Raw genomic sequence first — 24,925 nt, forward strand, 5'->3', positions numbered from 1 at the left:
AGTATTGGAGGCAGAAGGCAGCAAGTTAATTCAGAAAAAAAGAGAGCTGCACATTTACTCATGGCAGTTTCTGAAATATCGAGGTTTATATCTACTCCAGGATATCACGGGGGAGGGGGAGGGTCCCTACAAATGAATCATGCTTGTTGCAGAGGGAAAATTTAAAGCGCCCCAAATCAGAATGCAAATCCAATTCAGTGTAGACATAAGGGATTAATTTGAACTGGGACTAGGTAAAAAGCTCCGTGCAGACTACACTCTGGAAATTTGGGGCTGGAGCCAGATTAGGGCAGAGCATAATGGTATTTATTTTATTTATCATACTTATATACCACCCCCCCCCCAGAGGCTCAGGGCGGTATGGAGTCTGCTATCTGAAGCAGCTGTTTTCTACACACAACCTAGCATCTGGAGATCAGTTCTAATTCTAGGCTGTCTCAACACCCCACCTGGACATTGGCAACCTCACATCAAGGAGATGGTAGATGGGGAGGACGAGCCAACATGCTTGGCGCTCTGGCCCTTCAATCAGTGTGAATGATTCATCTGCTTTGCTCCGAACTGGGTCTCCTAACCACCAAAAGGTGAGCTTTGTATTCCTGCTGGCCACCCCCCTTAGCAGGACCTGAACCCACATCTTTGGCAAGTGTGCCCTGATGTTTCTCCCTGTTGTGTGGCCTAGGGGTCTGTTCCACTCCCGCCTGGCAAAAGCACGCCGTTCCTCCCACCCAAACCCTTGTGCAGCAGGGAGATCTGGGTGTTGTCGTACAGCTGCCTCTGCCAAGTGATGGGGAGGGGTGATGTGCCTGGAACAGCCATAGCCTCCCCCTGCGCATCCACTTTGCAAAGGACTGTTCTATCGTGTGTATGTGTATTCCAGGGTCCTGTCACACCTCAATTCTCACAGTGATGTGTGCTTGCATGCCATTTGTTCTTTCCTGGCCCATGCATGTGGGTGGCAGGAGGGCGATACCAGGGGGCGTGGACACAGCAGCTAGCTCCGCCCCTCTTTGCCTAAGGAGTCAGCGTGTGCTGTGATTGGTGGGCATTTGGTGATGTTCCAATGATTTTTGCTGGCATTGGGAGGCTCTCTGCATGTTGGCAACAGAGCTTTTCAAAATGCTCTTCTCCTGCACTGGGAAGGTCTTGAACACCAGCTGGCAGCCTCAGCCCCCCCCTCCCCCCCTGCTCTGGGTCTCAGGATGGGGCTGCGGCTGATCCCAGTGCAGGCAGGAGTTCCCTCCCCCACTACGTGCCCCCCTTTTACTCACCAAACCAGAAAAAGTTCATCTTCGTGGTGGTATTTTTAAAGATTAAATTGACTCACAGCAGAAGTCAGGTTCCAATATTCAACTTTTATTGTACAGAAAGACACTGACTATTGCCCTCCCCAGCAAAAAACCAAAACATTTACATAGTTGTGCAAATCTGGTACCTAAGAGGGTCGCCAACCTCCAGATGCAGCCTGAAGTTCCCCCAGAATTGCAGCCGATCTCCCGCAGACAGAGATCAGTTCCCCTGGAGAAAAGGGCCGCCTCGGAGGGAGGAATCTGGCACCGGTTTTCCTTCTGAGGTTCCCCTCAGCACCCCACCACTAAATCTTCCCATGGTTGCCCTCCAGGAATTGGCAATCCGTTTACAGGCAGGTCCTGGAATGATCCCTGCCTTCTTCTCATCTATGGATGCCAACTTCCAGGTAGGACATTGGGACCCCCTGGAATTAGAGCTCATCTCCAGGCTACAAAGGTCAGTCCCCCCCACCCAGAGAAGGGCTGCTTGGGAGGGTGGGCTCCATAGCATGATACTCTACTGAGGTCCCCACCCCCACCCCAAACCCTGCTCATTTCTAGCTCCACCCCCAAGTAGAATCATAGAATCATAGAGTTGGAAGGGACTTCTGGGTCATCTAGTCCAAGGGTAGTCAACCTGTGGTCCTCCAGATGTCCATGGACTCCAATTCCCATGAGCCCCTGCCAGCAATTGCTGGCAGGGGCTCATGGGAATTGTAGTCCATGGACATCTAGAGGACCACAGGTTGACTACCCATGATCTAGTCCAACCCTGCACTATGCAGGACACTCCCAACCCTCTCGCTCACCCACTGTCACCTACCACCCCCTTGAACCATCACAGAATCAGCCTCTCCGTCAGATGGCTCTCCAGCCTCTGCTTAAAAATCTCCAAAGATGGAGAACCCACCACCTCCCGAGGAAGCCTCTTCCACTGAGAAACTGCTCTGTCAGGATTAGACAATTAGAAGTCTCCAGATAGTTCCCAACTGAGAGCTGGCAACCTTCCTCCAGTCCAGTAGCCCAAAGCTTACCCCTCCCCGCAATGACTTACTTCCCAGGAAGCCCTCCCAGGCTCCAGCTGCAGGGATCCTTGCTCAATTGTGCATGGGAAGCCTTCCCTGTTCTCTCGCCCCATTGGGAAGCACAAATCCTCTCCTCCTCTCCTCTCCCTCTTTCCCACCTCCCAGTCTGCTCTTGGCCTCTTCCGGCTTAACCCTTTCAGTGCTGTAGAGAAATGAGAGAAAGTCAGGGCAGAGCAGAACTTCCTATTACCCTGTGGAGAGAAAATGCAGCAGGACCTCAAATGCAGGAAGAAGCATGTCCGGGTGGGAAGGGGCAGAGTGGGAAAGGAGCCTGGGTTTGGAAATTCCCGGGGGTTCTCGGGTTGAGCATTGGGGGGGGGGGGTGTTGAGGACCCTCAGCCAGATGTTTTTTTAAAAAATATGTCATTTATAGTCCAGGGTATTCAATAGACAACACTATAGGATCAGGGTTGTAGAACCAATCAGAAACCTAAAAACAGAGCTGAAACAAAGTGTAAGTATTAACATGACACATGAAAGGATACAAAAATTTCATTGTAAGGTCCTAGTTTCGCTACGCCAGGGGTGGCCAAAATGCTGCTATCCAGATGTCCATGCTGCTGGCAGGGCCTCATGGGAATTGTAGTCCATGGACAACTGGAGATCCACAATCTTGGCCATCAATGCACTATGCTAAACAGAGCAGCACAGACACGCCCCTTATAATTTCTCCCAATAAGTTTGTGAGTCTTCTTCTGCTGTGTAAGTCTCTTGCCTGGGAAGCAAAGCTCTCTTGAATCAGCCAGTTTTGCATAGTTTCATGACCTCTTCAGGGCAGGCCTCTCCATAAGGAGGGGGCTGCGACCCCTGGAGGGCTAGCAAAACCAGCCAAGGACAGAAGGGCACAGAGAAGCTTAAACTTCAAACAGAGAACAGCAGAGAAGGAGAGCAAAGAAAAAGCAACCCCCATCTAGGGATTTAGAGAGAAAGGAAAGAAAGGCAATTCAACAGGAACTCTATCAGCACTGCAGCAACATCTTGAGTGTGCTTTCTCACACTGGAAACCAGAACTCTTCCCAGTAGGGGAACGGAAGCGAAAATCCTTTAAGATTCAGCAAACAAAGCAGAAAAACACAATATAACTCCCCCCCCCCGCAAAGTAATTGGTTTTTATATGCCATTTTCTCTATCAGGAGGCTCAAAGCTGCTACCATTCACCTTCCCTTTCCTCTCCCCATAACAGAGCCCTGATATCACTGTTCAGCCAGAACAGCTTTATCGGTACTGTGACAAGCCCAAGGTCACCCAGCTGGCTGCAAGTGGAGGAGGAGCAGGGAATCAAACTTGGCTCTCCAGATTAGATGTCACGGCTCTTAATTGCTACACCAAGCTTAAAGGGGAAAATGATCAAAATAAAACAGAAGAGAAGCTTCCGAAGTTGAGCACAGCCTTGTGCATTAGCCAACTCACCCTGAAAATGGGGTCACAGCTTATTTGGTTGCCAAATTTCCGTCTAACACATTTTCCTTTAGTAAATCCGTAACCCAACATTCTGGCTCTGGAACTTAAGGTTCATTCACGGGGATCAGTCTGGAAAAGGATTTTTTTTTAGAACTTCATACACAATTGAAAAATACATGCCCCACTAACCTTTGACAAGTTTAATGAAGCCCCACTCATTAAAAAAAAACCTCCACAAAGGACTGGAATCGCAAAATCTGATTTTCCTGATACAAATAACAATCCCTTTAAGAGCAGGGACCCTTCCTTAGCTGAGTTTTGCTTCTTATGATTCATATAAAAAGAATCTTAATATAGGATCTCCAGCTGCCTGGAGGAAAAAATGATATGGCATTTCTTGAGCAACACGAGGGATGTATTTGAGAGCTCCAAAAATGGCCATACGACAGCTCCTCCCATAGTTGGAGCATTTTTAACATTTCTTCCTGGTTAAGGTAAGATTTCTGCATCGACTTCAGGCTCCCGACAGGAATGAGTGTAACGTTTATTCTTTCTGCACCTGGAGGTTCTCTTTTAGTTATGAAATAAGAGAACAGCGCTAGGAAGGGGTTAAGGAGTTACGTGGTTTCTTCTTGTTTGGGCTCTCAGATGCTGCTGAAGATGGCCAAGCTGACTGAATCTCTTTTCATAACGTTTATTAAAAAGGTTTCTTCCCTGTGTGGGTTCTCCAATGCTGTTGAAGATTGCTCCTCCCTGAATCTTTTTGCACACTTAGAACATTCAGAGGGTTTCTTTGATGCTCTTCAGGACAGTAACTCCTAGTGAATTTCTTTTTGCACACTGAACGTTCAAAAGGTTTCTCCCCTAAGGGGTTCTTGTGATACTACTGAAGACTGGTCCTCTCATGAAATCTCTTTCCACACACAAAGCATTCAAAAGATTTCTCCCATGTGGGTTCTATGATGACGTTGAAGGTGGTCATGCCGAATGAATCTCCTTCCACACTCTGTGCATTCAAAGGGGTTCTCCCCTGTATGGATTCTCTGATGCACTTGAAGAGTGCTACTCTGACTGAATCTCTTTCCACACTCTGGGCATTCAAATGGTCTCTCCCCTGTGTGGGTTCTTTGATGCCTTTGGAGATGGCCACTCAAGCTGAACCTCTTTCCACACTCCGAGCATTCAAAAGGTCTCTCCCCTGTATGGATTCTCTGATGCTGCTGAAGATTCCCCCTCTCACTGAATCTCTTTCCACACTCCGAGCATTCAAAAGGTTTCTCCCCCGTGTGGGTTCTCTGATGCCGTTGAAGATGGTCATGCCGAATGAATCTCTTTCCACACTCGGCGCATTCAAAAGGGTTCTCTTCTGCGTGGGCTCTTAAATGCAGCTGAAGATTCCCTTTCTCAGTGAATCGCTTTCCACACTCTGAGCATTCAAATGGTTTCTCTCCTCTGTGCATTCTTTGGTGTACACGGAGTTGGGATCTATTTTTGAAGTACTTTCCACACTGAACAGATGGACATGCCTTCATGATCCTCTGATTTGGAAAAAGTACATTACTCTTTCTTCCATCTCTCTTCTCAACTGCACAGCCCACTTTCTTTCTCTTAGGTCTGCCTGAATTCCTGAAATTTTCTTTCAAGTCTTCAATTTTAACCCGATCTGGAAAGTGTTGATCAGGTTCCTCCCCTTCCTCATTCCTCTGCTCATCCTCTGCTGGAATAATGAGAGAGATCCCATTAACACCTGGAAGGACAGGTGAAGTCCACAGGGATCTATGCAACTGCAGGAAGGATTCCCTCTTCACCCAGGAGACCCTATGACTGTATAAAACCAAATCTCCCTCAAAAGGGAATCAGAAATCCCCCATGGCTATCCCTTGCCTGTTCTCTTGGCATTACCATGAAGGATACTCACTCTCAGCCAGCTCCTTTTGGAAGGAAATACATTCTTGGGATCCTCTCGAGAAATTTTCCAGTCCATCTTCAGATGCAAGGTCATTGTCTGTCTCCACCAAAGTTGCTCTTACACTTTTGGCTTTTTTTGCATGGAGGGAAAGAGAGAAAGAGAGAGATCATTCTTATATGGGGAAGGAAAAAATTCAAAAATAAAAATTATTTTGGACAGATGGAACCCACAATCCCAACCAGTATAAGAAGGACAGATCTATGAGGCAAAGCACCCCAGTTCACCTGAAATGTTAACATGGTTATTAATCTGCCTAGTCTGTCTTACAGGTGTTTAGTTGATTCTCCTGTAACTAAAATCCTTATCTTTTTCAAGGCAGGACTCAAAACTAGTAGAATACCACCTGGGTCCCCCTCCACATGGATAGCCCCCTCTCTGAAACTGAATCTGTAATTAAGATCTAAAACTGGATTAGAACTACGCCGATTAACTGTAACGCGCAAACGCATGCGCGTTTGCGCCGCCGCCATGCCGGCGGCCGCGGCTTCCCCTCCCGGTCCCTCCGGGCCGCAAACAAATCGGCCGCTAAAGCATCTTTGCTGGCTGTTACTCAGAGGAATGAGAAAGCGAGCGTGCTCGTCACGACTTCCTAGCCCACTGGCTTGTCTGTTCCCTGCTTCCTCACAGAAAAAGAGAGAACCTGTCCCAGCCTATCAAAATCAGTTAACATTATATTTATATAATCTCTATTTTAATGATAAATGAAACAACCAGAATGGACTCTAGATTTTGTTCCGTACCTGCAAGCTGAAGGCCGGTATTATATGCATAGAATTTTGATTACCACTTGGTTGGAATATCTAAAATTCTAGGATAAGTTTCAAAATCACAGGAGGAAACAACCACCGATGAAAGGTCTACTTTGAAAACGGAACAAAATCTAGAGTACGTTCTGGTTGTTTCATTTACCATTAGAGATTATACAAATATATTGTTAACAGATTTTGATAGCCTGGGACAGGTTCTCTCTTTTTCTGTTAGGATATTTATTTAGAACCGCCTGGGTTTTTTTGTGTTGTTACCTGCTTCCTGCGCCCCCATTCCCTGGACTTTGAAACCCGGCCCTATGTACAATCAACAGGATTTTCCAGAGTATTCACTAAATTCCGGGAGCAGCAGGAAAGCAGCACCCTTAGGTGTTCTCAACCTATTTCAGGCTTCTGTGAGGCTTGAAGCATGCCCTGTGAACTAAGGTGTGCATCCCTTCTGGATCAGACCAAAAGCCATGGAATCCCATTCTCCTGCTGGATGGGCCTTCCCACACACCCTTGAGTCTTGCTTGGTGCTGGAAATAGGGGAGGTTGATGCATGACATGTCTCCAATACTTTGGACCCCAAGCCCAGGCGTCACTTGAGTCGTTCCGGAAAATCTAGGGTAATATCAGTGAGTTTTCAGAGCATCTGTTATCACCCTGACGTCCCAACCAGGTTTTCATCCAGATGCAACATCACCGTGACAGCACACCTGTCATAGGGCCCACCCCAAAGCCCTCCTCAAATACCGCAGCCTGCCACCCCTACTCCAGAATCCCGTTTCCTATGCTGGCCTGCCAGATGCCCTAAGAACAGAAGTCAATTTTTCTATTCTCATTGGGCCCTGTTGCCCCAGAACAGGGGTAGTCAAACTGCGGCCCTCCAGATGTCCATGGACCACAATTCCCAGAAGCCCCTGCCAGCAAATGCTGGCAGGGGCTTCTGGGAATTGTAGTCCATGGACATCTGGAGGGCCGCAGTTTGACTACCCCTGCCCCAGAAGGCGAAGGTTTCCTTTATTCAGAAAACAAAAAAAAAACTAACAGAAATTAGCAAGGGCAGCTGAATAAGCTGGCGGATCTGCCCAAAATGGCAAAACTGACACTGATGGTCAACGGGAAAACTGAAGAAAACTGAAGAAGCCTTCCAAGAACAATGGGACCCCTTTTGGAACTATTTAAATAGATAGCTGAAGTTGAAGTAGAAGGAGGTTATCTTTAGTATAGGAATTTAATAATATATTAAATATAATTTAATATAGGAATTTAATTATATATGGAATAGGCTGCCTAAGGAGGTGGTGAACTGCCTATGGAGGTGGTGAACTCCCCCTCACTGGCAGTCTTCAAGCAAAGGTTGGATGCACACTTTTCTTGGATGCTTTAGGATGCTTTGAGGGGGTTGGACTAGATGGCCTCTATGGCCTCTTCCAACTCTAGGATTCTATGATTCTATGGTTTAATACCTTGTTATTATAGTGTGTATAAGTAATATGAAGAGCCTCTTGCGGCACAGGGTGGAGTTTAATCCCAGCAGCCGGCTCAAGGTTGACTCAGCCTTCCATCCTTCCGAGGTCGGTAAAATGAGTACCCAGCTTGCTTGCTGGGGGGTAAACGGTAATGACTGGGGAAGGCACTGGCAAACCACCCTGTATTGAGTCTGCCATGAAAACGCTGGAAGGCGTCACCCCAAGGGTCAGACATGACCCAGTTCTTGCACAGGGGATATCTTTACCTTTTTACCTTTAAGTAATATGATGTATTAACTATAACAATTCTATTTCTTTCTGTTCTTTTTCGAAAAATAAAAATCTATTAAAAAAAAAAAGAAATGAGCAAGGGCCTGAAAGGCTGGGTGTCTCTGCAATTTAGGCACCACGTTACAAAATTATTTAAACATCTATTGTGCACAGCTTTTCAAAAAATTCATTAAGGTTAAAAACACACACAAAGCCCACAGGCCTGTACTGGAAAATTATTTTATGCACCATACAATCTTTAGACCTGCCGTGATTCAACCTTTACTGGATTGTCCTCAGACACCTAATTTTTGACACACACACACTGATAAAATGCAGAATACACAAAGCGGCCAGAAAAATAAATAAATTATAAGAACTTATTTTTTAGGGTGACAAAATCAATGAAAATGGATCAGATGGAAAATGTCCATTTATCAGATAATCGTCCTCTTTGTTCAGGCTGCGAAGAAATTCTGATGCGTGCTCATGGAATCAGTGCAGCTGAGGACATTACAGGTACTACCTAATTCCAGTTAGGATTTTTAATGTTCTGCTCCTTGCAACATTTCTCCCCTCCTTGTTATTTGGCTCACTTAATTCCCCAGGTTGAATAGCTCTGCCCAGGTTTGTCTACCTTCTCTTTTTTGGCCACCCTCAGTTTCTCTTGTGGAAGGAAGGTGAGAGATGAATATTTTAAATATTGGGAGGAACTGCCCTCCTTGAATTCCTCTGATCTCCTTTTAGACACATCAGAGTTGACATGGAGTACTGCAAATTAGGTCTCTGTTGCGTGAGGAAGTATTTAATTATTTTGAGTGCCAGGAATTAAGCCTCTGTTGTGTGAGGAAGTATTTAATTACTTTCATGACCTGAACTCTCTACCTATCATATTCACAGGGTGCCCCAATTGTATCCAGGCATAAAGTGTCCTTACCATAGGAGAGGGCCTCATGGGTGTGCTCCAGGGCCTGCTCCTGCTCCTCGTGCTCGGAGGAAGCTCCTTCTGCTTCAGAGGATGTGGCTTCTGTCTTCACGGATGGTCCCCACATCTGAAACAGCAGCAAGGGAGAGAGGTAAGAGATGGAATGGAAAAGAGACCAAGGAATGGATCCTGCCCCACTCCCAGACTCTACACCCTCCCAACAGCAACCCTGGTGAGAGTTATCTGGAGGGATAAGAAATTCTGCGGTAGAAAGGGCTACGTGACCACAATCTCAGGGGAAATTTCGTATAAGGTCACTGCTTGAACAGAACATACATGGAGAAAGCCCCTCAATTGTTCTTCCTGCCTCTTCTCTGCCTGGCTCAGGAGGAAGCCTTCAGCCAGGGTCACTGCCTGGGAACTGCTCTCCGGCCCGCATCCTCTGACCCAGCCCTGCATCTCCTGGGGCAGGATGGCCAGGAACTGCTCAAGGACTACCAGGTCCAGGATCTGCTTCTTGGTGCGCCTCTCCGGCTTCAGCCAGTCGTTGCAAAGTTCATGGAGCTGGCTGCAAACCTCTCGGGGCCCATCGGCCTCATGGTAGCAGAACTGTCGGAAGCATTGGCTGCGTACATCAGAAGTCATGGTGTCCATAGTCAGGATGTTTGGCACAGAGATTTCCCAGAATTCAACACCCTTCCCAGCTTGCATGGGATGGGGGACTTTGCTTGCTCTCTTGCCAGTTCTAGGTATTTCCAGGCCTTGCTCTTCCATTTCCTTCCGCTTCTATTGAATCTCCTCCATCTGAGAAAATACTCTTGTATTCTTTTGACTCTGAAGAAAGGTTTCTGGGGAGGAAGGAGAGACAGAGACAGTCATGTGTCAGAAGGAAACCATACAGGAATTGTTCTGGTGGATCAGAGAAAAAGTGCTTCTGGTGGCTTGTTGACCAATTTAATATCATTTTGCAACATCACAAAGCAAGCTATTCTAGATATGCCTTCCTGGTTCTCTGGGAAGGGTAACTGTCTCTGTTGGGTTCTCTAAGTATGTTACAAGCTTTGGTTCAGTTGTTCAGTGGGCTAATTCCTCAGGTAAACTGGAGCCTGCCAAGTTCAAAAGAGCCTTAAGCACCTCTGCAACAAGCCTGAAGTGTTAGGCAAGAGCTCTTCCGAGCACCCAGCAGAGGGGAAGGGGCAGGAATGTTTCAGAAGAAGAGTTGGTTCTTATATGCCGCTTTTTTCTACCCAAAGGAGTCTCAAAGTTACTTACATTCACCTTCCCTTTCCTCTCCCCCCAACAGACACCCTGTGAGGTGGGTGAGGCTGAGAGAGCCCTGATATTCCTGCTAGGTCAGAACAGCTTTATCAGTGCCGTGGCGAGCCCAAGGTCACCCAGTTGGCTACATGTGGGGGAGTGCAGAATCGAACCCGGCTCGCCAGATTAGAAGTCCGCACTCCTAACCACCACACGAAATTGGCTCTCCAGTGGAGAAAAAGAGCAGCTGAGATTGGGAGGGAAAGGCAAGCGGGTTTTGGATGAGATCTGACTTTCGAAAACTCAGGCCCAGAATTGCCTCCTCTTCACCTCTGATGTAGAGGTGTAGAACAGTGCCTCCGTTTCTTTACTCCTAGAACCACAAAAGGGTAGGCTATTATTCCAGGTGCTTTTAAAACCAGTAGCAGAACATCAATGTAGTACATTTAAGTTTTCTTGTTCAGTTTTGGGCACCCCAGTTGAAGAGGGATGTAGACAAACTGGAGCGTGTCCAGAGGAGGGCAACAAAGATGGTAAGGGGTTTGGAGACCAAGACGTAGGAGGAAAGGTTGGGGGAGCTTGGTCGGTTTAGCCTGAAGAGGAGATGACTGAGAGGGGATCTGATCACCATCTTCAAGTATTTAAATGGAGGATGGAGCAGAATTGTTCTCTCTTGCCCTGGAGGAACAGACCAGAACCAATGGGAGGAAATTAATCCAAAGGAAATTCTGTCTAAACATTCAGGAAAAGTTCCTGACAGTTTTGAGTGGTTCCTCAGTGGAACAGGTTTCCTCGGGAGGTGGTGGGTTCTCCATCTTTTAAACAGAGTCTGGAGAACCATCTGACGGAGAGGCTGATTTTGTGTTAAAGGAGGTGGCAGGTGACAGTGGATGAGCGAGAGGGTTGTGGTTGTCCTGCATAGTGCAGGGGGTTGGACTAGATGACCCAGAAGATCCCTTCCAACTCTAGGATTCTATGAAAGAAGCTGATTATTCTTCCCCGCACCCATAAACTCCGTTTGCACAGCGGTGCCTAGCTAGGTTGCCAACCTCCAGGTGGGCTCCCAGGAATCCAACCTACCTCCAGCAGAGAGCTCAGCTCCCGTGGAGAAAATGGCTGCACAGGCTGGAGGACTCTCTAGCCTGGTTCCCATCTGAGATTCCCCCCCTCCCCCCTTCCAAAAAACATGGCCTTTCCCAGAATCCCCCTCCCCCACTAGATGTCCACGTATTTCCCCCCCGGGAGTTGGCACTGAGCGCGCCCCAAGCCTCCCCCCCCCCCCCACTCACCCACCCAAAGCGCCAGGATTTCCTTCCACGGAAGCCTCTCAGGATCCGGCTGCGGGGCTCCTCCCGGCCTCCCCGGTCCTCTTCCCAAGCCCCGCCCTGCAAGAGCGCCCGTCCTCCCCGCCCCACCCCCGCCCGCCCCGCACGTCCGCTCTAGCCCGCGGCTCCGTCGCCTTAACCCTTTCCGGGCTGCAGCCCCCGGGGGAAGGCGCCCGCTGATGACGTCCGAGGGGAGCACCGCCCTCGCCACTGACGCGATTCCGGAACCCTCCCGCGGCGACGGCGCTGATTGGTCGATAGCGGCTCGCGGGGAAAGAAGAGCGCCCTGCCCCCTCCCCCGGCCAGGAGGGAAGCCCCGGCGGGGGAAGCTCTGCTCCCGAGGGGCTCCCGGCCGGGGGCGGGAGGGGGCTGGATCCCGGGATCAGCCTCCCGCCTCACTCGGAGGCCCACCAGGCACAGTCTTGGGCGGGGCATGCCCCCTTCCTTCCTCCTTCCGAGATCGGGAGAAGTTTGCTTCCACCTGGAATAAAACTGTGTGGGCCTTCGAGCATCCACTGGACGCAAACTTGGCTCTGTGGCTTCAGCCTGAGGACCCCCCGCCCTGCGTCTGGCTTCCCTGGCCGGCCAGTCCCTCTGCAGGGCATAGAGGACAAGGCTGAGGCAGCTTCCTGGCTCTGGGATTCAGAGGTGCAGTGCCCCTGCATTGGGAGGCTCTCCTCAGGCATTAGGACCAGGAGCCACCCCTAGACCTCTGGGAATGGAGCAGGGGAGGGGACAGTCTTGCGTTGTGCATGGAGGGAGACTGTGAGGCAGACACGTGTTCTTTGGTAGGACTTGGAGAAGCAAGGGGTTGTGGGGCTCTAAGGGGTGGCTGGCCAAAGACGGTGCTGGGAAGACGCAACCCTCTGCCCACTCTCCCCAGGCACCGCTTTGCCCCGAGGGCAGCCTCCGCTTTAGTTGGGGGTGGGGGGATAGGCAAAAGGAGACAGTGAAGGGGAAACTGGGGGCACCACCTGTGTATCCCATGGCTGGCCCTTTCAAAAGAACCAAGCATGCTGTCAGAAAACATTTCCCAATTGGTTCTAGGAGAGGTGGGCAACAGTGTAGGGAGGCCTAACTTTGTGTGTGTGTGTGTGTGTTACATACACATTTACCTATGGGATGTTTCGATTGTCTTTAAAAGTGAGGTGATCTAAACAAAAAAGTGTATACTTACCAGGGTTTTTTTAATGCTCTTGTTAATATAAAGGTAAAGGTAAAGGTATCCCCTGTGCAAGCACCGAGTCATGTCTGACCCTTGGGGTGACGCCCTCCAGCGTTTTCATGGCAGACTCAATACGGGGTGGTTTGCCAGTGCCTTCCCCAGTCATTACCGTTTACCCCCCAGCAAGCTGGGTACTCATTTTACCGACCTCGGAAGGATGGAAGGCTGAGTCAACCTTGAGCCGGCTGCTGGGATTGAACTCCCAGCCTCATGGGCAAAGCTTTCAGACGGCTGCCTTACCACTCTGCGCCACAAGAGGCTCTTCTTGTTAATATAGAAGTCTACAAATTTAATTTTTAATACAAGCCTGACATCCAGTGCCCATTTTCGGCATCGCAGCCTAACTCAAAAATATAATAAAGTCAAGGTTAAGCCATGTTGTAGGGAAGAATAGGTTTCATTGTTGTGGCTTAATATTTTATATCTGTATCAGTGATAATGATGATGTCATATTTACATTGCCATCTGTCCAAGTCCAAGAAGGCCTGGAGGATCATTGTCCATGGGGTCGTGATGGGTCGGACAACTTCGCACCTAACAACAACAAATGTCCAACTTACATACTGACTTTGTCAAAGAAAAGGAGAAAATACTTTTACCCCCTTGCCAGTGACAACAGTTCATCATAAGCTGAGGAGCTGGTTTCTCAGAGAGCTGACACAGCAGGGAATTCTGCAGGCGAGAGAATGCAGTTGAAGAGGTAGAGCCCCAGCCAGGAAATTCAAGCTGTGTTCCTAGAAACACCACACCTGCATTGAGTAGCCCTGATTTGCCCAAACCACCAATATGCTGTTGAGTTGCAGGAGAAGAGACCGGCACGTTTAATGAGTTGCTGGTGTATAAAGGATTCTGATGGCAGTGAGTGATAACAGGACAACTCCCATGCAGACGAATGCAGTGTGGACATATTGGAGACTGACTCCATGTTTTTGGTTCCTGCACGGACAACCCCAGACTGTTAGCAACAACTTTGACAGTGGAGATTCTCTGTTGACTTTTTGACTTCTCGGCTTTGACTCTTCGGTGTGTTCTAGACTTCCCCTGATCTGGTAACCACTGAGCTTCTGACTCCTGGCTTGTTTGCAACAGTGAGCTTGGACGTTCCTTTCAGTGCAGCCTCCATGGCTGCCAAAGTTCCGGCTTCAGTTAAGACTGTGGCCAGCAGCAGTTCCTGCTCTCGGCTTTGCTCCTGACCCAGCACTATGCCCTGCAGCACAGCTGGAGCCCATCCATTACCATCTCCAGGCACTTGGCCTGTGAATCTGAGGGCGTATTCGGCTGGCCGCCCGTGAGCAGATAGATATAGATCTATGTGTCATCTGCATACCCCTCAGCTGATCCTTCTGGACCAGCTGTGCAAGACAGTGCATGAAGATGTTAAATAATGGGTTGAAATTAATTCAAAAGGAATTTCAGCTAAGCATTGGGAAGAAGTTCCTGACAGAGCGGTTCCTCAGTGGAACAGGCTTCCTCGGGAGGTGGTGGGTTCTCCTTTGAAAGTGTTTAAGCAGAGGCTGGAGAGCCATCTGACAGAAATGCTGCTTTTATGAATTGAGGCAGATTTTGAGTGGGTGGGCAGGAAGGGATGTGTCAGTGTTTGCATATGGGGGGGGGGGATGGCTGATCATCACTGTTGGATGGTAGGTGAATTTCCTCCAGGCCAGGCTGGATTCTGGAGATTTTTGGTGGCGGGATCACTTAGGCATGAATTTTGGGTCACTGTGGGTGGGCAGGTAGTTTGAGTTCCTGCATTGTGCAGGGGGTTGGACTAGATGACCCTGGAGGCCTCGTCCTACCCTGTGATTCTAAAATTAATGAAGTCCACAGCAACATGATTGTCCCCGTCCTCCAAAGAACCTGGTCCCTGTATCCCTGAGTTGATGAGGTGGCTGCCATGAGAGTGCTGAGCTGCCTTGGTCCAGCTGCCTCCAGAGGTCATCTGCAAGAGCAACCTGAACTGGAGAGGATCCAGAACTGATGCTTCATCCAGGAATGCTTGTAGTTTATCTGCAGCTGCCCCCTCAGCCACCTTCCCCAGGAACACCAGATGCAAAAATCTTGCTATTTGATGCTCCAAACTATTTTAGCTATGCTCCTGTGGTGGTTTGGGAAAGTTCAGTGTTTCCGTTCGGCTCCCTAAGGGTGCTAGCCTCTCATTACATTGGGTCTGTCTGTTTGAGGGGCTAATTTTTAAGGGAAACTGAAGACCCCTTAGCCACTGGATACATCTCTTCAGAAGGCCTGAAGTGTTACGCAAGAGCTCTGTCTGAGCAGCCAGCTGAGGTGAGGGGGGGGGGGACAGGAATGTATCTGGAGAGGAAAGCAGACCGGCTTCAGCTGACATTTGGGCTCAAGAATCCTGAGGCGCAGAAACAATCCCTCTGGGCATCTCCTTTGTGGAAGTGGCCCTCCTAGTCTGTGGGGATTCTTCTGGCTTCCACCCATGCCAGCACTAAATAGGGGGGTGGAAGAAATGGATCACTGGCATGGACAGTTCTATTTCTGATATGTCTTTGTGAACTACAAATGGGTTCGAGGGGTCTGATTGGCTGGTTTGGGAGGGAGTTATCATGTGGCTGTGTTTGGATGCTTTGACACAGTTTACTAATTTGATCGTGCTCAGTTCTGACATTTACATTTTAATTAAAGCAAATAATAACAAGACAACAGAAGACTCCAGAACTTTCTCAACCCAAGCAGAACCAACCCGGGCAAACAGGATCCCTTGGAATTTCTTCTCCTTGATGGATATCGCAAGTCTTTCTTCCAGAGAAGAACATCTGGGACTCCTTTCTGGATGTCCTAGTAACCCGAAGGAGAGCTTTGAAGAAGAATTGGTTTTGATCCCCTGATTTTCACTGCCCAAAGGACTCTCAAAACTGGCTTGCAGTTGCCTTCCCTTCCTCTCCTCACAACAGACACCCTGTGAGGTAGGTGGGACTGAGAGAGCTCTGCTCAGTGAGAACAGGACTATCAGCACTGTGATGAACCCAAGGTCACCCAGCTGGCTGCATGTGGAGGAGCATGGAATCAAACCCAACTTGCCCAATTAGAAGCTGCCACATTTGACCACTACACCACGCTGGGATCCTCCTTAGTGGGACCTGAACACATGCCTCCTGTGTCCCCCTGTTGTGTTGCTCGTATGTGTATGTGTGTGGGGGGTAGTTGTTCCTCTCTCGTGTAGTGAAAGGATGCCGTTCCCCCCAAATGTTGCCTCCTCAGTTCTGAGTGGGGGTCAGCCATAAACTTATACAAAGGGAGTTTGTAAAATGTTTCTAAAATGCAAAAGAATTTTATGCGTGATCTGAACGCAGAGTCCCCTACTATTGTATAGAGGCTGAAGGAAGGTCTCCCTGAACAACGATGCAGTGCTATCTTATAGACCCTGCAATCCAACCTCAGTTTTCAGGAAAATATGTTAAGACATCACAACACAAAGAGAGAGAGAACTGGATAGCAGGTTGCCAATAAACAACACAATTCAATGAGCAACACCATAAGCTTTGTGCTGTAGTACTGATCAGAAACCTCACAACAGGACCAAACGCAAGCACAAGTCTTAACATGACACATTAAGGCCCATTATGCACGGCCGCCGAAACGGCGATTTTGGGTCACATGGAAAATGCGGAGGGGGAAGACGCGACGCGCACCGGTTATGCATGCGGCGGGGCGTGGCGGCGACAAAACCCAGAGTAACCGATTATGCACGCGGCGATCTGGGCGCCGCTTCTGGTTGCGCCCCGGTCACCCGGAAGCTGCGCTTTCGTCCACGTTTCACTGACGCGGCTTTTTCGGCGGCATGCACCGAAGCTGCGGCCAGTTGCAGCCAGCTCCGTGCGTTATCGGTGATTTTAGTCGCCGCCATTCCACCCCAAATGTGCGTTATTTCCCCCGTGCATAATGGGTCTAAGGGATACAAAAATTACCTACGCATTGATTAGAAGGGAGTTTTGTTTGAGTTTTATTCTAGGGAGAAGCTTAAGCTTCCGAAGTCGGCAGGCTGAGGCCCAAAATAAGACTGGGATGGTTTTCCAGGTGCCCCTGAACTCCAACCACGCCCAGCTGCTCCAGACCAGCCAGAAAGGAGAGAAGGAAATAGAAGGAAAGGAGGCTGCATGAGGCCTTTTGGGAAAGGGAAACGGGATAAAGGGGAAGGGAGAAACGAGAGCCCCAGACCACAAGCCTTGGAGGGTTTCCCACTAGGAAATTAACATATATGGAGATTTCTGCAGCTATCAAGCACATCTCTTTAAAGAAGCCCAACCCCACCAGGCAAAGACGGACTCCTTACACCTCCCTTGCGGGGCCTGTTAGCCTGGAGTTCTACTTATTCCCAGCATTTCATTTTAAAGAGTCATCAAGTTGGTTCCGTTTGGAAGAGGCCCGGGGGTGGGCGTGGGAACCATCCTCAACAGGGCATCCTCTTTTCCTAGCGATAATGTTAACAAACAGAGAGATTAATACGCAAGCTAAGAAAGTCAGTTTGGGTAGCAGCTATGACTCAGAAACAAGCAGTGCTACCAGACAGGAGAACGGAGATACAAGAAACAAACCAAGCCAGAAACAAAACGAGGTAAACAAAAACACCCGCTTTTGAGAGGCAGGAGGATGTAAAATGGAATAAAAACAGAACATAAATAGGGATCAAGAGAGGTCAGCCAGGGTATTTCTGTTCCTCTGCCTCCCTCCTGCCCACTTCACTGGGGGGGGGGAGAACCACAAAAGGGAGCCCCTGCCCCCAGGAGGCTAGCAAAGCCAGCCAAGGGTAAAAAGATAGAGGTAAGATAACACCTAAGTAAACATAAAGATAAAACAGGGAAATGTGACAAGCTAAATGGCCCCCAAAGAGCTTCCAAGCCTACTATGGGTTGGAACCCAGATCCACCAAGTTGTAACCAAGCATTTTGGCTCATGAAATGAACTCAGCCACAAGGCAGAAATTAGATCAGGTTCATCCTTGAAGGTCAGTCAAGGCCCCAGGATTGAGTCTCAAGCATATGGAAGATTTTTTTTTTTTAGAACTTCTTCAGTCAAAATCAGGGTACAAAAAATAATTTCCAAGCAGGGGAACTCAGTTAGGCAGTCCATACTACGGCTGAACATCTCTGAATGTGTATTCCTGACCCCGATATCTAGCTGGCACATTTCTACACGTATTTTCCACCCATTTCTGCAGGGCCCATTTCTGCAAATGACCAGCCGCCAATTATTAGTTATCAGTTATACATGTTTTACAGACTGTTTTATGTATTGTTCTCTGTTATGATGTAAACCGCCCTGAGCCTCCGGGGAGGGCGGTATAGAAGTATGATAAATAAATAAATAAAATCCGTTGCTTAGGTTCGAATTGTCGCCCCACCCCACAGAGCCACACTGCAGCCGCGCAGAGGCACAAGCCGGGCGCCCAGGAGGGATGTCAACCTCCAGGCGGGGCCTGAAGTTCTCCCGGAATGGCAGCCGGCTTCAGATCAGCTCCCCGGGAGGGAGGGAGGGAGGGAGGGGGGGCGCTCTGACTGGGCTCCCCCCGGAGACTCCCCTCCCCACATGCGCGGCCATTGCTCTCCCGGGAGTTGGCAAGCCGGGGGTGGGTGGGCGGAGCCTCCCGCTTTGCAGGGCCTGAGAGTTCCTTCCTCGCCTGACCTCCGAGGGAGCCTCCCCGGGCAGCGGCAGCAATACGGAAGTCCTCCTCGGCCCTTTCCGCCCTCCGGAGCCCCGCCCCTTCCGGCCCGCTCTGCCGCTCTGGCCAGCGGCTCGGTGGTCTTAACCCTCCCGGTGCTGCAGCCCACGGAGAGGCTCCCCGGGGACCCCGCGCTGCCTCTTGTGCTTTCCAGCGGGAAGGGCGGCCAGGCTGACCTCCTCTGCTTTGGTCTCGCTCCTGAGGGCGGCGTTGACGCTTGACCCAGCCGGGCCCCCTCCCCCCGTCTTCTCTTCCCTTCCGGGTCTCCCCCGGGACCCGCAGCACTGGCTGCTCCGGAGCCCTTGACGAGCTACAATGCACGGAAGCAGATCCGAGGCCCATCTCCATGCCTATTGCTTCAAGCTACAAGGTTCCAGGTGGCCGGCCGAGAAAAGCTGCCTTCTGGTTCCCGAGGTGGAAAGCTTGGCTGGGGTGGCTGGGTGGTGCCCAGGTGGTCAGCCAGACAGCAGAAGGCTAGGCAGGAAAGAAAGAAAGAAAGAAAGAAAGAAAGAAAGAAAGAAAGAAAGAAAGAAAGAAAGAAAGAAAGAAGAAGAAAGAAAGAAAGAAAAGAGGAGTTAAAGCTGGCCCCGAGAAGGAGGCCTTTTTAACAGCTGGCCTCTTTGGAGGGGTGAGAGAGGTGGGGGTTGTGGCTTGACTAACGGGAAAGGCAAGCATACCTCAGTCCAGTGACTGCAACAGTGAATGGGAAGCCAGATCTTTCCACAAGCCTGAAAAATCCCCCAGGGGTGCAGTAAAATGGGCAATTGGCTTTTTAAAACAGACAATAATAAAAGGTGCACCTGTACCCTTAAGACACACATGCCCTCCATGGCTGTTGCTAGGCAAACAAGGCTGTCTTTCACTTGGTGAAAGGCCAGGAGAGGAGGCCGGCTCTTTTCCAGGAGTGTTGTGGCCTTAGAGGGAGGACTCATGGAGATCAGGCCTTGCCCGAGTGGCCCATGAGGGGGATGGGCGATCCCGGGAGATTTGGGGGCTGAGAGTGGGATTTGGGGAGATGAGGTGCCTCATCTGGATATTAATTTCTCCCAACAGAAGCTGGAACTATTGGGGGGGGGGAGAAGCTAAAATTCCTTAAGGGTCCCTTGAATCAACTGACTGAATGGAGCAAAACAGAAACGGGGAGCTTTGCTGCCCTTGCCTGGATTGGCCCGTGGAGGTGGGAGGGGTGTACGGACAGCCGGGAGGCCCCGGATAGGACCCGGACACTGCTCCTCCCATTGTGGCTCTCTACAAATATAAGAGCCATTATGTGGTATTCATTGGGCCCTGCTAGGTCTTAGTGAGCGCCTGATTCACTTCTCTTGATTCGCTAGACCTTATACTGGCCCTGATTCCTGCTTGATGTGTGATTGGGATCAGGGTTTGAGATTGGGGTGTGAATTTGAATTCTTGGGTGATTGTGTGTGGCTAGTGAATTAGGGTGAATGACTGATGAGTAGTGAGTTTATATGTGTTTTTGGAGGGATGACCCTGATCAATAGATGAGGTTTCATTTCATTAATAAATATTAGTACTCTCTTTTAAAAACTGTGTCCTTATGTTCATTTCCCTTAGTTTGACCTTTCTAGGTCCTTAGCTGACCCACATCATGAATGGGGACAAACTGGGTCGAGTTCATTCATAAGAATCAGTCATGGCTTGAAACATGAGACTCGAGAGGCTGGAAGAGGATCTTTCAAAAACGTTGCACACCATCGAAAAAGACAGGCCACGCTGATCTTTGTTGGACACGAAACGCAACACTGCTTTATTAAGCAAAATATTTTATTTATTTATGTGTTCATTTATTAAATGTATATACTGCCATTCCTTTAGGCTCACGGCGGTTTACAGAATAAATAATAATAATTTATAATAAAATCCCATAGTTCCCTCAATAAAATGACTAAAACCAATTAATATCAATATTGAGGCAGCAGGCGAAAAACACTATCTATACCCCTTGTTCAACAGGGGGACAACCATGCGACTGATCTCCTGATCTCCTGAAGGCCTAATGGCCTAATGGGAGTGAGGCAACCATATCGGTCAGATCAACCTAGGGGGCCCAGATCGAGTGTCGGGACCTCCCGCCCTGGCCTCTACCATATGCCTGGTGGAAAATAAAATTCACTTCATTAGGAGCTTTGCCATGAACATAACTACAAGAGAATTATACGTGTAGTAAGAATGTTAAAATATGCAGGTATAAGCATACATGCATACTTCTTCAGCCAAATACACACAAAAGCTGATACCTTGAATGAAACTTTCTTGGTTGAAAAGGTGCCACTGGACTCAAACTTTGATATGCCCTGCGTGGTTTCCTAAATGCTGTCGGAGATGGTCACTACGACTGAATCTGTTTCCGCATTCAAAGCATTGAAAAAGTTTCTCCCCTATGTGGGATCTCTGATGCCCGTGAAGATTGTCACTACGACTGAATCTCTTTCCACACTCTGAGCATTCAAAAGGCTTCTCCCCCGTGTGGGATCTCTTATGCTGTTGAAGAGTGCAACTCTGACTGAATCTCTTTCCACACTCTGAGCATTCAAAAGGCTTCTCCCCCGTGTGGGATCTCTGATGCCGTTGCAGAGAGTTACTCTGACAGAATCTCTTTCCACACCATAGGCATTCAAAAGGCTTCTCCCCTGTATGGTATCTTTGATGCTGTTGAAGAGTGCTACCAGAACTGAATCTCTTTCCACACTCTGAGCATTCAAAAGGCTTTTCCCCTGTGTGGGATCTCTGATGCTGTTGAAGAGTGCCACTATCTCTGAATCTCTTCCCACACACTAAGCATTCAAAAGGTTTCTCCCCTGCATGGTTTCTTTGATGCCGTTGAAGATTACCACTACGACTGAATCTCATTCCACACTCTGAGCACTCAAAGGGCTTCTCCCCTGTGTGCGTTTTTTGATGCCGTTGAAGATTGCCACTACGACTGAATCTCTTTCCACACCATGAGCATTCAAAAGGCTTCTCCCATGTGTGGGATCTCTGGTGCTTATGAAGATTAGCACTCTGACTGAATCTCTTTCCACACTCTGAGCATTCAAAAGGCTTCTCCTGTGTGTGGGATCTCTGATGTTTATGAAGATTAGCACTCTGACCGAATCTCTTTCCACATACTGAGCATTCAAAAGGCTTCTCCCCTGTGTGGGATCTGTGATGCCGTTGAAGAGTGCCACTACGACTGAATCTTTTTCCACATACTGAGCATTCAAAAGGTTTCTCCCCTGTATGACATCTCTGATGCTGGTGAAGAGAGCTACTCTGACTGAATCTCTTTCCACACACTAAGCATTTGAAAGGCTTCTCCCCCGTATGGCATCTCTGATGCTTATGGAGATCCCCAGTCCGACTGAATCTCTTTCCACACACTAAGCATTCTAAAGGCTTCTCCTTCATGACCATCTGTTTTGGAAGATGAACACTACCCTCTATTTCACCTCTCCTCTCAAACATACAAGTGCATTTCTTTCTCTTTGGACTGTCTCTATTCTCAATGTCCTCTTTCAAGTCTTCCCTCTGAACTTGATCTGGCAACTGGTGATCAACTTCTCTCCCCTCCTCATTCCTCTGATCAGCCTCTGCTGGAATAAAGAGAGATCCCATGAACCCTTGGGAGGCCAGGGAAGGTCTCAAGGTCTCTAAATGACGGCAGGAGGAAAGGATTGATGGCCCTTTTGCCTCATCCAAGTTCTCTTACCTGAACCACCACCGTTCGACCTTTCCCCAGGACATCTCCTCCTTAAGAAGGCCTCATCCCCTCAACAGCCACAGCCGAGCTCTTACCAGAAGGACTCCCTGAGTCCCCGAAGGCCATTCCACAAGAGGCTTCCCTCCCTCCTTCTTTCCCGAGGGGGCTTCCTGATTGTACTAAGCCAGATGTTGCTCCAAAGGGAATCAGAGATCCCCCGTGGATATTCATTGCCTGCTCCCTTGACATAACTGGGAAGGAGACTCACTCTCTGCTGGCTCATTTGGGAAGGAAACATCCTCTTCGGATCCTCTTGAGAAACTCTCCAGCCTCTCTTCAGATGCCTGGCAGTTATCTTTCACCACCAAAGTCTCTCTTCTGTTTCTGGCTCCTTTGCAGGGAAAGAAAGAGAAAAAGCGATCGTTCCTACCTGGGGCAGGAAAGAAATTCTTCTGCACAAACAGAACCATGGTCAGAATAATAGCCCACAATCCCAACCACGAAAAAGGGGGAGGGGGTACATCTGTGAACCAAAGCAGCCGCGTGTCGTGAACCTTTGGTTCCCGTCCCGGTCGTAACATGGGTGTGCTTATTTGCCCAATGGTTCCCGGAACTCCCGGCAGGCTCGGACATCTCCGTCGAGCCCCTCCCTTTGCTCCCTGCTTTTGGGGCGCCCCCTATCTTCCTTCAAGGCTGCCTTCCCTGGATACCCAAAACAACAGATGCGCCACCTGTCCTAGCACCTGTCCATACCAAAGAGTGCTCTCATCTGACATTCCGGTGTGAACCTCCGATTCTCACCTAACGCCAGTCCCTGGTCTTGCCCCTTTCCCTCGGCCCAGGTATATAGGCCTTGTCACCCCCCACCCCGGTGTCTCTGTCGGTTTCCTGTCCGAGCATATGCTCGGTCTCTATTTGCTCACTTTTCCAATAAAGACTTTCAACTTAAGCCCGAGAGTGATGTCTGTGGAGTGAGTTGGCGGGGTTTCAACTTCTTGATTCCTGACACCAAGTTCTGCTCAAGGATTATTAAGTGGCCTGGTCAGGCCTGACTTCCTGGTTTGACTCTCCCTGCAGTTAAAACTCTCATCTTTCTCCAGGCCAGGCATGATCGTGGTAATTGATTAATTGTGAGAACCTGTATCCAGTTGTGCAATGAGGTGGAAGGGGGTCTGGGAGGGTGCTGGCTGCATCTGGGAAATTCTGTCATTTTTCAAATTCTGGTTGGGCCACTTTGACCTGAGAGTGGCAGAAATGTCAGTGTAGACCGGAGGGAAGCCATGTGACCTTTATGCTCCTGCCTCACTAGTTTGCCTTTGTATTTTTCTGCTTCAGATATGATTAATAGTCTTATGTTCAATATGTGGACCGAGAACTTCCAGAAGTACAGGCAGAATTTCGAACTAGAGATCAAATTGCTAACATACGCTGGGTCATTGAGAAAGCTAGGGAGTTCCAGAAGAACATCTACTTCTGCTTCATTGACTATACTAAAGCCTTTCATTGGATGGAGCACAACTCATTGTGGCAAGTTCTTAAAGAGATGGGAATACCAGGGCATCTTATCTGTCTCTTGAGAAACCTATATGCAGGTCAAGAAACAACAGTGAGAACCAGGAATGGAATCACTGATTAGTTCAAAATTCAGAAACGAGTTCGGGAAGGCTGTATACTGTCGCCTTGCCTATTGAACTTGTATGCGGAGTACATCATGAGATAGGTGGGGTTAAATGAGTCACAAATTGGGATTAAGATTGCAGGGAGTGATATCAACAACCTCAGATATGCAGATGATATCACTCTAATGGCAGAAAGCGAAGAGGAACTAAAGAGTCTCTTGATGAAGGTGAAGGAGGAGAGTGCAAAAGTTGGCTTGAAACTCAACATCAAGATCATGGCTTCCGGCCTTCTCAATTCCTGGCAAATAGATGGGGAAGAAATGGAGGTAGTGACAGATTTTATTTTCCTGGGCTCCAAGATCACTGCAGATGGGGACTGCAGCAAAGAAATTAAAAGACACTTGCTTCTGGGGAGGAATATGGCAAATCTAGACAGCATCCTCAAAAGCAGAGACATCACCCTCCCAACTAAACTGCGTCGAGTCAAGGCTATAGTCTTCCCAGTTGCAATATATGGCCGCGAAGGCCTTGGCACTGGGCCGTGGCTCCCTCTCCCCCCCCCCCCAAATCGAGAAGCTCGCCAGGCCGCGAGCAAATCGGCTGCCGAAGTGGCCAATTAGCTTGCAGCCCGGGAAGCTACTTCGGCGGCTGATTTGCTGGCGTCCTAGAGGGGCGTAGAGGGAGCCGCAGCCGCCGGCATGGCGGTGGCGCAAACGCACATGTGCGGACAGCCGCGCACACCCATTTGCGTCCCCGCCGGGTGCAAACACGCACGTGCGGCAAGTCTGCGCATGCACGTTTGCGTTGGGGGTGCCGCGCGTGCGCTGGCCCCCGAGCCGCCCACTCCCCCCACTCCGGCACAGCGGTCCGTGGCAGCCGGAAGACTGCGGACCGCTGTGTTAGAACAGCTTTTCTGGTTTTGCTGTTGCTGAGCTGTATAAACTGCTGCTTAG

General features: G+C 49.2%; 1 protein-coding gene across 1 annotated transcript in view; it reads right to left on the bottom strand.

Annotated features, from left to right (window-relative positions):
* Positions 1-1,335: 1,335 nt before the first annotated feature.
* The window catches only part of LOC143833821 (uncharacterized), a 49,714-nt gene continuing 26,124 nt past the window's right edge, over positions 1,336-24,925 (bottom strand). The window contains 3 exon segments of the mRNA XM_077330046.1: positions 1,336-5,093; positions 21,086-22,246; positions 22,622-22,744. Of these exon segments, the coding sequence (XP_077186161.1) occupies positions 4,708-5,093; positions 21,086-22,246; positions 22,622-22,744 (1,670 nt within the window). The 3' untranslated portion in view covers positions 1,336-4,707.

This window comes from Paroedura picta, chromosome 3, assembly GCF_049243985.1.
Source record: "Paroedura picta isolate Pp20150507F chromosome 3, Ppicta_v3.0, whole genome shotgun sequence".
NCBI classification, from domain to species: domain Eukaryota; kingdom Metazoa; phylum Chordata; class Lepidosauria; order Squamata; family Gekkonidae; genus Paroedura; species Paroedura picta.